The 14,998-nt window shown below is 41.3% G+C and overlaps 1 protein-coding gene across 1 annotated transcript in view; it reads right to left on the minus strand.

Moving 5' to 3' along the window:
- The window catches only part of PTCHD4 (patched domain containing 4), a 178,439-nt gene extending 163,441 nt beyond the window's left edge, over positions 1–14,998 (minus strand). The window contains exon 1 of the mRNA XM_047857782.1: positions 14,573–14,998. Within this exon, the coding sequence (XP_047713738.1) occupies positions 14,573–14,998 (426 nt within the window). The remainder of the gene's footprint in view (positions 1–14,572) is intronic.

The following is a 14,998-nucleotide window of genomic DNA, read 5'->3' on the forward strand; positions in this document are numbered from 1 at the left end:
TTCAACACATATCCTTTACTTCTTTCTCTGCACTTATCAAAAGGACGGACTAACGATGGATAGCATTAATGAATTGGTTGCACAGTAGCAAACCGTGACCACCTCAGGATATGAAGGTATTTAGGTTATCTTGGTGAAAATTAAGGAGTTAATAACAACTTAATAAAAGTGAAGGTCTATTTCAAGTCCTGGTATTATACTTCTTTGAGCTGTCAAGATTTATTACCTTTGGCTGTATCACCATAACAATATTTTTCACGTGCCTCCAGGTTTTCTTTATTAATCTCCTTACAGAAATGTACTAAGTAAACGTGCCTTTTGAAGTGTCCAGGGATATATTTTCCCAATGACGAGTAATCCAAGACATCTTTGGAATATAACAAATTGATTAAGACATCATACTTCTGGCCAGTCAATACCAGGCTAAGGAATTATAGGAGAGGATAAAGTTGTTTATTTAGCTAAAGAGCTCCCATGGAGGTAATTTACCTGGTGGGGAAATGGTGTGATTGTTGCTGTCAAGGCAAATGCTCTCTTCTTTGGGACCTCAGAGGCTGAGGCTCAGGGGAAATAGCATTTCCCCCTTATCCTCTCATCCGTTGCAAAATTGCTGGATAGGATGGTGGGATCTTCTGGTCTAAGGTCCCTCAGTGTTTCTCAATTTGGTTATCCCTGCATTCATTCATACAAACCTTTGAAAATACCAATGCTTGGGCCCTTTCCCCAGAGATTCAAATTCAGTGGTCTGGGGAGGGGCCCATGGCACCATAAAATTGGAAAGTTCCTGAATTGTTTCTTTGGAGAATCACTGAGCTATAGCAAGTGAAAAGCTGTAACAATTACTTCATAATAGGATAAGCCACAAGGTACTCTTAGAAGCTTAATCTTGGATATGGTCCTTAACAAAGTAATTCACAGCATTTTGGAGTTGGTCTACAAATAAATCTGGTCCTTCTAATTTTCATCCAGGGTTTTTCTTGGACACCTCCTCCCCTGGAACTTGTTGACCTATATTTGTATCTTGTTTTTGTAAGTGCATATACTTACAAAAGAGACATCTTAAATCATGGAAGAAAATGCTCTTTTCCTATAGCTTCTATTGACAAGCCAGAATATTTTGCTTTCTTCCTTAAGCCTATTAAAGATAGTAAAAATCAGTTCCAAAAACTCTGCCCCAGAAGTACTCTAAAGATAACAATAAATGAACAGTTAAGTAAATTATGTCGCAGTCACTTGCCAGACTTTTGAACAACCGATAAAATTATAATTATGAAAATGCTTGTGAAAAAATGAAAATAAATAGAATCAAAAAAGACATATACCATATATGGCAACTGTGTATTTTATAGTTAAAGACTAGAAATAAATTGTGTATAGAATTGGTGAGTGGGATTGTGAGAGATTTTTCATTTGGTTTCCTAATCTTTCCTTGGTGTTGTTATAATGTTGATTTATATTAAAAAATACCTATAATTTATTAAGAAACTACCAGGTGCCAGAAATTTTGAAACTCTACAGAAAGGATATTAATAATACGATTTTTAACAGAAAAATTGAAGGACAAAGACATTAAGTAGCATGTCTGAGTCATAGAGCTAGTAAATGACAAGATCGGATTCAAAGGTTTGTCAGTTTCTTTTTTTATTACCCTCTTCATCATTATTTAAAAATTTTAAAAGAGGGGCGCCTGGGTGGCGCAGTCGGTTAAGCGTCCGACTTCAGCCAGGTCACGATCTCGCGGTCCGTGAGTTCGAGCCCCGCGTCAGGCTCTGGGCTGATGGCTCGGAGCCTGGAGCCTGTTTCCGATTCTGTGTCTCCCTCTCTCTCTCTGCCCCTCCCCCGTTCATGCTCTGTCTCTCTCTGTCCCAAAAAAATAAATAAACGTTGAAAAAAAAAATTAAAAAAAAAAATTTTTAAAAGAGAGACTCAATCAATAAGACCCCTACCTCCCACCTCAATAAAAACATTTGTTACTTTAGGTTAAATGGACTGGATTGTCCATGCTTATATGTTTAACATCATCAGTAAGTTTTCTGGATACTAAGTTGAGGGAAAGATGAAAAGTGAGAATCTCTTATCAGTTTAGTTATCAATTAATGAAATATTCTTCTATCATGAAAAAGTCAAGGAGGATAACATCAAATTAATAAATAACTTTTTGAGGGGCATCTGGGTGGATCAGTCAGTTGAGTGTCAGACTTTGCTCAGGTCATGATCTCACAGTTCATGGGTTCAAGCCCCGTGTTGAGTCTGGAGTCTGTTTTGGATTCTGTGTTTCCCTCTCTCTCTGCCCCTTCCCTCCTCACATTGTCTCTCTCTCCCTCTCAAAAAATAAATAAACATTAAAAAAATTTTTTTTGATTAAAAAAAACTTTTTGAGAGAAGTTAACTAGAAATATAAACTTGGATATTGTTTAGTAAGTTAAGATGTGATTAGTAACATACTGATAAGATGTGATTAGTTAATAAAAAAAAAAGTCTAAAGTTTCTCAGCCTAGAAAGGATCCAGTTCCTTAAAAATAATCCCCAAGGTAAAAAATGGCTGGAAAGAATGAGATGATAATAAACGTTAAGTTGCTAATACCAGTTTTATGTGCCATTCCCTTAGAGAGATATGCTCTATCTATGAAAAGGGGTCATTAAACTAGTTCAGACCCTGGGCTTCTCAGGGCCCTGGGAGCTCCAGCAGGGTGCGTGTCTGTCTCTGGGGACACTTACTGGTGCCCCACCATCCCTGTCCTCATGCTCCATTACTCAGGCTCTGCCTCCTCCCCCCAGGAATTTGCCCTAAAGAGATTATCCCACAAACTGCACTGTGCAGGAAGATCTGGTTCCTGGGAAGAGAGAAATGAAAAACTAGAATTTTCTCACATTTCTTTTAAGCTAGAAGTGTGAATCAGATATGATCCCTGCCCTTAAAAGTCTTATAATCTTGAAGGAGAATAAGACAGATTCTAAATAGCACATACACTCCTTTGTGCTGTTATACGCATGTTTAATAACATGCTTCATCTCGGTTTCTAATGCAGCATTTCATACATGGAAGGGTAACCTATCCTGTCTAGGAGTTCATATTTTGGTTTGCTAATATTCCCATGCAACAGATTTTCACTAATTTACATCCATCATCTATTTTCTTTCATTAAAATTTTTTCTTGTGCATAAGTATTTTTCATCTTAAAATATAAAACAAAAGACTGCTGAATGGAATCTTTAGCTTGTAGACTCTTTGGATAAGTTTCTTTTCCTCATTCAATTTTCATTTCACTAGCAAATAAACACTTGGAACTATCAAAACAGTACTTGGGTTTCCTATGGACGGAATATACAAATAAGGTTGTAGTACAAGAGCTTAAATTTCACTTGCTTGTATCTTCACTTTAAGATGGGAACTCTGGGGGTGCCTGGGTGGCTCAGTCGGTTGGGCGTCCAACTTCGGCTCAAGTCATGATCTCATGGTCCGTGAGTTTGAGCCCCGCGTCGGGCTCTGTGCTGACAGCTCGGAGCCTGGAGACTGTTTCGGATTCTGTGTCTCCCTCTCTCTGACCCTCCCTCATTCACGCTCTGTCTCTCTGTCTCAAAAATAAATAAACGTTAAAAAAAAAAAAATTTAAGATGGGAACTCTGGCCCCTGAAAACTTTTACCCTTACATTTCTGGGAATCTTTCTGCTCTCTTTATTATTTCCCAAAACACTTTCCATGGTCTTCCTCTCCAGTCCCCTGGTTGATTGCCATTAACGTGAGCTAGCACTGGCACTGGTCCTGACTCTCTGAAGTTGGTGCTGTGGTCTTCAGATGTGATTCTGTGAATTCTCTTACTGCTAGGTTGCCATATAAAATACGTGGCACCCAGTTAAATCTGAATTTCAGATAAGTAAAGAATGCAACATATAGGATGCATTTCTACTAAAAAATTATCCTTTGTTTATCCAAAATTCAAACTTAACTTGGTGCCTCGTATTTTTACTTGCTAAATCTGACAGCCCTACCTTGTGCCCAAGCCATACCATGCCTCCTGCAGTCTCTCGTGAGCTAAAGTCACATGTGTGCTATATATAGGTGGGGAAAATGGCTCTCTTTCCCTCTTCTGATGGCCTTTTGTCTCTTTATTATTTTTAAGTTCATTTATGAGACTTATTTACTTTGAGAGAGAGAGAAAGCATGAGTGAGGGAGGGCAGAGAGAGAGGGAAAGACAGAATCCCAGGCAGGCTCTGCTCCATCAGTGCAGAGCTCCACATGGGGAGTTTTTTGTTTTTTGTTTTAAATTCCCAATGCCCATGCCACTTCGAGACTAATTAAATCAAAATCTCTGGAGATGAGACCCCCACATCAGTATTGTCAAATCTCCGCTCGTGATTCCAACACTCAGCCAAGACCGATCACCACTATTGCAGAGCAGGAGTTCTCTCACTTCCGTAGGAATCAGAGTCACCAAAGGGCTTGTTGGGCACCATTGCCAGAGTTACGGCAGATCTGGAATGAGGTCTGAGAATTTGCATCTTGAACAAGTTCCTAGGTGGTGTGGGTGCCGTTGGTCCAAGGACCATGCTAGCAGGACTTCTGCGGTGGAATGATCAGGACCTAACAGTTAATTAGCTATTACTATGTATATGTCTTGGCTGGTTGGGGGCAGGGGGAGAAAGACTTAATTACAGGTGACTGAGATTCGGAGCCTGAGTAAATGGCAGCATAAAGGTGCTATTCAACAGTCATAGACAGTGGAAGAAAATAGATATTGGGCTTGAATGAGAGAGAATATGGAGAGAAAAGACAACGAAAAAGAGTGTTTTATGGGGGGCCATTATAAAAATGGGAACAGTAAGAAGAGGGAGCCAGTAAGAAGTAGAGAACCATCAGAGACACAGAAGGAGAACGAAAATGTCACAAACACCTAGCAGGGAGAAAGTGGTCAAGGCTAGCTCTGCTAAGAACATCACAAAAATGTAACCTCTGAGATACTTCCAAACCCAGTGAATGCAGAGAACCAAGGTCCCACATTTTCCTTATCTGCTCTTTACTATCCTTAGCAAAGAGAGGTCAGAATGATAACCCTGGAGGCAGCTTAAGGTCTTTAGTGCAAAAAACAGAGGGATCTGCACTTACTAAGGAAATAAGGATGACGACCATATGACAGAAAGATTTTCAGCTTTGAGGGTTGAAACAAAAAGGGCTTTTCACCTAATCTGGCTAAGGGCAGAGTATCAGTGCTCATGGAGTTAAGCCCCTAGCAGCTGTTAAGAATTTACAATGAACCTGGTGCTGTTCTAATGCCGTATATGGCTCTTGCTCACAGTGGGGTTCATGGATCAGTGGCATCGGCATCATTTGCTAGAAATGCAGACTTTCATCCACACCAGACCTCCTGGAACTGAATCTGTATTTTTGAAAATATCCCCAGGTAACATTTAGAGCTTGAGGTAACAATTAGAGCTTGAGAAGCACTGCTTTTAGGTATCATGAACTCATTTAGTCTACTCAGTGCTATGAGGTAGGGACTATGAGGAGGGAGCTGAGTTCTGAAGAGGTTACAACATTTGTACAAAGTCATACAACTAACAGGGCAGAGCAAAGATCTACACCCAGATAATCTAGATCCATAGACCTGGATCTGACTTGTGTTACATCAATGCTCAAGAAACTCTTACAATGTCCCTTCCCATCGTCACCGTACCTTCCCCCGCGGTGGCTCTTATCCAATGCTTCTAAGGTGCCTGTCGTCCCCTTTGTTCTCTTGTGTCTACCATCCAAGCCATGCACGTTAACCTCCTCACCCCTTAGATCTCAGCTCATAGTCACCTCCTCAGAAGGCAGCAGTATCCAACACCCCAAGACTTGGTATTCCACTCTCACAGTGCCATTTTTCTTCCATGATAATCTGTAGATGTGAATTCGTGTGATTTTTGCCTTTTTTGCCAGGCTTAAGCACCTGGAGGGCAAATGCACATCTGTTTTGTACCTCATGGAATTGCCAGGGACCAAGATGGAGCCTGGCACAGAGTCGACACAATCGTTACCTAGATGAGTGTGCACAGGAATGACTTTCAAATCAAATGTGCACCTTCCCCACATTAGCGTGAACTATTGTGCCAATCAGAACTGAATACTCTTGGGGGCGCCTGAGTGGCTCAGTTGGTTAAGTGTCCAGTTCTTTGTTTTGGCTCACGTCATGATCTCACAGTTTGTGAGTTGGAGCCCTGCATCTGGCTCCACTCTGACAGTGTGGAGCCTGCTTGGGATTCTCTCTCTCTCTCTCTCTCTCTCTCTCTCTGCCTCTCCCTGCTCCCTGCTCGTGCTGTCTCTCTCAAAATAAATAAATAAACTTAAAAAAAAAAAAAGAATACACTCTCCCTCCAGGTAATTAAGAAACCTGGTGAGGTGAAAGAACAGACTTGAAGATTCAAAAGAAGTGTAAACTTTGAGGCTGAACCTGATCCATCCAGGCAAGCCTCCACCTGCCACAAACATTCAGGACCTCCTGAGGCTATGAGAACCCTGTGTATGTACAACCACTTTCCAGAATCCAGAGCCAGTAAGTACTCTGCCTTCAGCCTTTGAGGCAGCAGAGGAAAGTCAGAGTGGCCCACGTGAGCCCTCCCCGTATTGGCAGGGTAGCTCTGGAGGGAAAACATTGGCTGTTCTAACACAAATCCTATAACTAAACAGAGTCCATTCATTCTGAGTGCTGCTCATCAGGTACCTTTCAGAGGTCCCGAATTTCTCTGAATGACAGAGAATAAGCCTTGATTTCAGTGAATGGCTCTGCCATAATAATCGTGAGAAAAGCATGGATTGCAACGTCACTTTAAAAATACGCCCCACTGTAATTTCGTGTCTCATTTTCCCAAATACTCTTGCTCCTATGGATAGTTCCTATACCTTGTGTTCTCATATTATATTAACATAATTAGGCTAACTAGGCCTTAATGTTGCCACTCTCGTGAAAAAAAAAAAACTGCAAAGGGCCTTGAGAAAAATGCTGCTGATGTTTTTTTCTTAAAGAGATGGTTAGATTTAATTTCAACATTTTTGGAAAATATTGAACGACAGTAATCAGCTTTAAGCTTAACCAGGTGACAGTTCCCAACGACAGCTGATACGGACGAGGGTTTCTCCATGCGGAAGAGCTGCTTGCTAATTCTCCAGGCATTTCCTCAACATCTCTATCACGTGCCTGAATGATATGGCTATAGGCTCAACTACTCAATTTTCTTAGGGTGTTCTTGGTCTGAATTGACACGTTATTTCAAGCTCAGCCATGAATGAGGAACGCAGAGGTCCACCTTGTGTCTTAGACCGGAGCTTTTCAAATGCTCAAATGCATGAATCACCTAGGGGCTTTGTTAAAATGCAGACTCCTGTCAGGTGAGATGCAGGAATTTGCATTTCTAATAATGTCCCAGGTGATACTGATGCTGCCTGTCCATATGTAACACTTTAGGGAACAAGGTCTTAGAAAACAAAATGAAATTGATTTTGTTATTTACAATGCAACTTGGCACCCTTTTTAACCAGAAGCATTGCCTAAACGTTTCTGCGTGCCAGGGCTGGGATAAATGTAACCCTATCGACCAGCACAGGGGCAGAAACAATCCAGAGAAATGAGTTACTCCCAGGATTCCACCCTGGGGAGGGGGCCCCAAGGTGATCTGTTTGACTCAGGGAAGAAACAGACTTGCTGTTCAATCTAGAGCCGTCTTACACAAATCTAGAGTCTAGGAATTTCCAGACTCCTTTTTTAAAAATATTTATACCAAGCACATACAGAAGTGCTTGGAAGTATCTAGAATAGGCTTGAACATATGCTGATCACTCTAAAATTGAATTAAAAGCAATGTGGTCCAATAATGATGTAACAGCTATTGGGTTAAAATGGAAAATACTCTCCAAACACAATGTATTTTGAAACGCAAAATATAATAGCTTGTTTCAGTTAAATAATGTCTATAATAGAAAAGGCTGAGAAAATAACTGTTAGAGCTTATCATTGCTTAAAGTGGCATGAGAGGCAAAGGAGTGGTTTCTTTTGGAGGGGGGAGTGGCCTTAGTTCTTCCTGCACTCCCACCATGTTGTGTCTCTTTGACTTCTTTTCTCCACCCTTACCCCAAGCTCTTGGTGGTCCTGCACCACGGAGGGAAACACCAGCAGATCAACTGAGAGTAAGAAAAGAAGAATGGAGAGAACCATTTCTGTTCCTTTTTTTTTTTTAAACCATCCCTTAATCCTTGAATTTCAAACATGAAGAGAGTATAAATAAAATTATGAAAATTATTTACTTTAGTTAAAAATAGGTCTTTGTTGAAGCCAAGGAGAAGGAGATAGCTCCCCCATCAAGCAAGCCTTTTGCCCATTTGGATGCTCAGTGTTGGAGGAGGTCATTAAGAGGACATGACCTCTGATTGACCCATAAGCTTGACCTGGGTAATCAGAGGCTCCTGACCTCTTCCCCTGGCCTTGAAATATACATACTGTCCATTATTCTCACAGTGAGAGATGTTTTCAAGGATGCAGCCCTGAGAAAGCAATGTGTTGTTGAGACCATCTGGACGGTGTATGTAACTGAACACAGGCTTCTATACAGACTTTAAAGATTCTCACAAGCACGTATAGAGATCTACTCATCTTGTGGCTGCCCAGGAAAAGCCTCATATAGAAGTTCTCTTGCTCATTAAACCTTGACACCTACCAATCTAGGGTGGCCTGCTTCTTTCTTTGGTCTCTCTTTGCCTTCTTTGTATGGAAGAACAGTTTTGTTTTATTTTGTTTTTTAATGTTTATTTGTCTTTGAGAGAGAGAGAGAGAAAGAGAGACAGAGCATGAGTGGGAAAGGGACAGAGAGAGGGAGACACAGAATTTGAAGCAGGCTCCAGGCTCTGAGCTCGGCACAGAGCCCAACATGGGGCTCAAACCCACGAACCATGAGATCATGACCTGAGCCAAAGTCTGATGCTTAACTGACTGAGCCACCCAGACACCCCATATTTTATTTTATTTTTTAAGTTTATTTATTGTTGAGAGAGAGAGAGAGAGACTGCAAACAGGGAAGGAGCACAGAGAGACAGACAATCCCAAGCAGGCTCTGCACTGACAGTGCCCATATGGGGCTCGAACTCCCCAACCGTAACATCATGACCTGAGCTGAGATCAACTGTCTGACGCTCAACCTTGACTAAGGCACCCAGGTGCCCCGGGTACAAGGAACAGTTTTTAAACCAGTCAGAAAAATTTAATAAACCAACTTATCCTGACTCAGTGGTTAGGAAATATATAAACAATAACTTCATTAGGAAACCGTGATTACCATTATTGAACAGCATAGTTCAGATCTAACCAAACACATCTACTTTATTCCATAGGAAAAATATTCTAGAATATATTCCCAAATCCACCGTAATGATAGTCATCTACTACCTAGTGGAACATTACATCAGAATGCTAGAACTTGAAGTCCAGATTGGTGATGGGATTTGTCCATTAACACACAACTGATCTTTAAAGAACTGGGCTTAGAACTTAGAGCTCCTGAACATTTCCCAATTTACTCCCCATTGTCTTATCCCAACCTATATCATCAATTATTTTTCCTGATGCCAGTTTAAGACAAAAACACCCAAGCTTGTCTGGGACAAAATACCCTGTCTGAAAACTGTAGACCACACTGTAGGTTTCCCACTTGCAGTTGATCATGGAGCCTCGCCATGGTTTGTTTTGAGTTGATGTGAAATGATATTAAAGATGAAATCATTGGCCAGTGAGGCATTTGCTAAACAATTTGTAGCAGGTTCCTCGGTCAGCATACAGTAGGGGTTTGCCCAGACTGGAAGTTTCACTCCCTTATGGATGAATAAGAGAAGTGAAGCTTCCTTTCCCCATCTTATGAACTAGTGGATCTGAGTGAGCCAGCGGACAACTGTGAAAGATCAGTAGTGGTCTTTTAATACAGATATGAGATGACTTGGGAATTATGGCACGAGATTTTTCTTAGTACAAAGGCCTGTTGTTACAAAGAATGGCGCAGAGCGTGATGGGACCTAATGTAGTATTGTGATTAAGAATTCAGTATGGACACCTGGATTCAAATCCCAGCTCCAACGTGTACTATCTCAGGGACCTTGTACAAGTCATTTAACCTGGTCGTTAGCTTCCTTACCTATAAAATGAGAATAAAAATACTCCCCTGACTCACAAACTTGTAACAATAATATGCTATGTATAAAGCACAATAAATCTGAACATTCAGTAAGGTAGCAATGTTTTCCCCCATCAAGAGACAGAATCAGGAAGGTAAGCTTAAATCAAAATATCCTGAGAGAAGATCCTGACATGGATGTCTTACAAGATTTTAGAATAAATTAGGGAAAGAGGTCTGGAAGAACCAAACTTTCTTGGAAATCTCTAAAATAATGTTGGTCCTCACTTTCCATGTTGGCTTAGGCTGCCCTTCCATTGAGTCTGGAATGAAATAATCAATGGCAATATCTTCCAAACCTGGAAATGTCCCCACAGAAGTGCTGTCCTTTATTAAGAAACAGGAAGATCTTTCTTTGCTCCTGTTCTTAAATATGGTATATTGAAGCACATACACTTCAGTTCAACATCTATTCATAGGTGTGGGATTAATGAAATTTAGTGGGAAGGACAGGCTGCAGGGGAATCAAATCTGCTTCATTTCTTTCTCACCATTTGCTATGGACCCCATTTGCCTGCTTCTTCTTTTTACTTGTGCATTTTACTGTGGCCAGAGTAAAGATCTTGGAGTCCAGAGTGGTCCTTGCTTAAGGATTTTGAGCACCTGATTCATTTTATTCAAGAGACTGGGTTCGGCAATATGTTATGTATTTAACTTAGAAATTCAGTCTAGCCACATTGTATTAACTTATACAATATGTAGTTTACTAGGTGAGAAAAAAAAAGGTCTCTAAACTATTGGGGCCAAAAACACTTTATAGAAATCTGGAGAATGTAGAGACTACCTTTAAAAATAAAATTATGCCACAGAGGTATGAAAAGTGATGATAATTTTGTGATATTACAGTACAAATGTACAAATTAATCAACAGACTAATCAATGAGGTGAATACTATCTATAAAGAACTGAATTAGGTTGGGGGGAACATAAATAGCATAGAAGGAATATAAGACATGACTTTGTGCCTCATCTGGAGTATGATAATGGATATAATAATATAAAGATTTTAATTAGAGACACCCTTATAGAGTTCCTATCACGCAGGTGTAGGAATTGCAGATTTGGGCACCTTTTCCACACAGTTTTTGAAAATGTGTATGTTTCATTTCTTCTATAGTATTCTAAGCTGACTCCTGCTTTTTTCATACCAGCTTTATCTGAGATTCTGTTACCAGCCAACTTTCCATGTCTCTGCTTCTCTGGATCACCTTGGCAAGATAATCGTGTTTATCAGAAGTTCTAAACCATTCTGTGGTCAGGACTACTTGGGTGTCTTCGTGATATTTGGAAGATGTCCTTCCAATGGTCAGAACTGTTTCTGGTCGCTTCTTTCTGTCAATCGGTGTTTCTACATCTTCAGACTATCTCTGAGAACTGACCTACTGCTTCTTCCGTGTCAAGAGATTGCCAATCCCTGCTCAAATTGTCCAGCCAGTGTTATTTATTTTGCATTTTCCCACAACTCCTGCTTCCCTGCCTATCAATGGCATCTTCCACCATGAAAATTTTCCATATTGAGTTGGGAAGAGAGGTGACCCAAGTATGACAGAGGAAAGCAAAATGAATTAGAGGGCCATAAAAGGTAAGTACAAAATTTCCCCTCAAATCGCATACACCAGAAGTTCTCAAACTTTACCATGCATCAACATCCCAGGGACACTTCTTGAGAACCGCTGCCATATGTGAATCAAAATCATCTCCAAATAACATGTAATCAAAACAAGAGGCCATCTCATTTTGCTCTGTGACAAGGAGCTCTTAACCTACACATCCTTGGAGACCCTTTGATAGGATTCGAGCTCTCCACGGTACTCCACAAATTATATTTTATATTACATTAGCATGTGTGAGATTGCATCCGGATGCTTGAGAGGACCCACTGCTCTCAGAAGACACTCAAAGGATGCATTTTCCCAAACATTATCTTCTACAACTCCCACTGATGCCATGCAGTGAGAGTCAAGCCAGCACATGTGTGGAAGCGTTGACATTAGAACGGAGCAGAATAGGGCTTTACAGTTTATAGAGCCAAGGTGTAATTTTCCTGTTCTTTTTATGGTTAATAGAATAATTCTATTAATACTATTACACTGGCCTTTGTAATCAATTATTCCATTCTTTCATGATTATACACTGACTCCTACCAAGATGTAGATCCACCAGTCAATCAGCCAAAAAGTTAGATGGAGCGCCAATGATAGGCCTAGTATGGTGTTGGCTCAGTGAGGAACCCAAAGATTGCAGAATCCCTGCTCACAGGCAACTCTCGGTGAGGATACTGACATACACTACTTGTAAGCCCTGTGAGAATAAGAACCTTGTTTTTCTGACCCCAAATTCTGTCTCATGTGCCTACAAGAGTCCCTAGCAAATCACAGGAGCACAGCTAAATATTAAATGAGTGAATTAAAGACCTCAGGGGTTTATACTGTAAATGTCATAATGATTTTGACGGATAAACAAAATATTGACAGTGACTGATTGGCCAACGCTCTTACACCTGGAGAGTACTGCTGAATAAAGGAAATAAGGGACCCAATTAATAAGGCACGTTAATAATCTGCAAACTTGCCTCCACAGGGAAAACAAATTGAAACTTAAATATGACACAGTTTCAAATGGCTTTTTACACCAGATGTCCGGCATAGGTAAGAACTCAGTTAAAAGATTAGGCTAGAAGATCACCTCTCCCTCCACTGCATCCTTTCCTGTAGCAAGTGATAATGTTGATGGCAAAGGATTCGGGTAACAAAAAGCATGCTGCCCAACCGCATATATTCATCATGCTTCCTTCGATAAGTGTGAAGCAGGCAAGCCCTTCCTTACCTAGATTTCAAGCTGATGAATCATCTGTCTAGTTTCAGTAAACCCCAAGGGACTGCTCAGCTTTGTAAAGCTGAAACCCTGTCAGCCTCTGGATGCATTTAAACAAGGACAACGTGTTAAAAGGAGGCAGGTTATGAGGTTTCCTGAGGAATCCCTAGTTTCTAAGCGCACAAAACTCTCCTTCAATGCACAATAAAGAGCCTTTGTATCTAAAATAACCGCAGAAAGTTATTTTTAAATCGTGTATAGATGCTGACTATCTCAAATACATAAAGAGAAATATTAATGATATTCGGCCATCCATTTACCCAAACGAGGTCCCTCCTATTCCATTATCTCCATGGAAGCACACACATAGCCTTATACACGTTAGAAGAAAGAAAATTCCTCTTTCTTGGGAAACACCTGTCCTGGGAGTTCTCCGTTGTGCAGGTTCTGAGCACACACAGGGTTGAGCATACAAATGGTGCAGTGACTCTTTTGGAAGTCACATTTGTCCCTGAAACTTCAGTCACCTGGAGACTGCATGCCTCATTGCCTGCAGCAGCTCAATCCTGACAGTGTAGGATGAGTTTAGAAATCTCATTTGAGCAACAAAATTTGAATCGAGAGTTCAAACAGCATAATATGTTTAATGCTGAAATAATCTTTTTTTTTTTTTGCAACTTCTGCTGACTGTGGAATTTTTCTTTTTTCTTTGCTATTGGGCTATCATCTTGGTTTTGTTTGGATATTGTGACGGGAAAGGAGGGTAACAGGACTCAGTCTACGGGAACATCTGTTACCTGCACTTCCCCATTTTTACACATAGAACGTCTCTGCTTCTTTTGCTATGCTAACACACTTACACATAATTCCTGAAATCCCTACTACATTCATATCCACTGCTTCCAGACACACACTCACAAGGCACCAAAACACAAAATCGCTACATGTCAAAATCAAACCAGGCTGAAGATGTAAATAGGTAGGTGAACATGGCACCAGGTGGATGTGTAATCAGTAATAAGAAATACATCGAGCCCCATAATGAAAAGAAATCCCCCAAATTGTTTAGGATTCCCCCTCCCCCTTCCATTCACTGATTTATTAACCCTGAACAAAGATGTAATTGCAGGGTCTCAGAAACAACTTTTTTTTTTCCATTTTTTTTTCATTTTTTGGCATTTGTTTTGTTTGGCTTTGAATTTCTTAATATCTAGTCGTACCATTCATTGCCTGTTTTCTTCACTCAGTTGCCCATCTTTCCCCCTCCCCCCCAAAATGAAAGAAGCATTAGCTTCTGAGTCTTAAGGATGAGACCTCTGCATTTTCTTTGCTTGTTTAGGGCAAGAAATGAAGTGCTGCCTCTTTAATTGGCAGAAGCATGCAGGAGGAGCGTACCTTTAATTTAGTGCTGGGATACCTCACTTGCACCCTGGCTGTTGTCTTATTGGAGACGGCAGCCTGCCTGAGATCCTCTAGCACTGAAATAATATCATCCAGCACGCATTTCTTATCCTGATTTTTCAACACACACAGATGGGAAAAAGTATAATTATAGCCCTTGTGGTTCACCTTCATTTCCAGCACGGCTCGGTGGGTCTGCAGGATCCCCTCAGCCTGGAGCAAAATATTGTCCCCGGGTGGGGAGAGGAGGATCACCCTGCCATACCTCCCAGGGGTGTGTAAGTCCGAATAGAGCTGGCTTTTGGACTGGTCCAGGGGGAAAAGGCTGCTGGCCAGGCTGCGCTCGATCTTGGCCAGGCTGTGGCTGGGAGCGACCAGGCGCTCCAGGTCGCCCTCGGGCTGGAAGCGGTTGAGCGCGCTGAGGCCGAAGGTGATGGTCAGGACTGCGGGCACGGTGAGGAAAAAGACCGGGTGCCGGCTCACGCACAAGCCCAGCCTGTGGCAGCACGACTGGAGCCCTCTGCGAAGCACCTGCCGCAGCATCCTCCACCAGATCCAGCTCGCAGGCGCTCCCGGCCGTCTTAAAAAGCACAT

This window comes from Prionailurus viverrinus, chromosome B2 (genome assembly GCF_022837055.1).
Source record: "Prionailurus viverrinus isolate Anna chromosome B2, UM_Priviv_1.0, whole genome shotgun sequence".
In the NCBI taxonomy this organism is placed as follows: domain Eukaryota; kingdom Metazoa; phylum Chordata; class Mammalia; order Carnivora; family Felidae; genus Prionailurus; species Prionailurus viverrinus.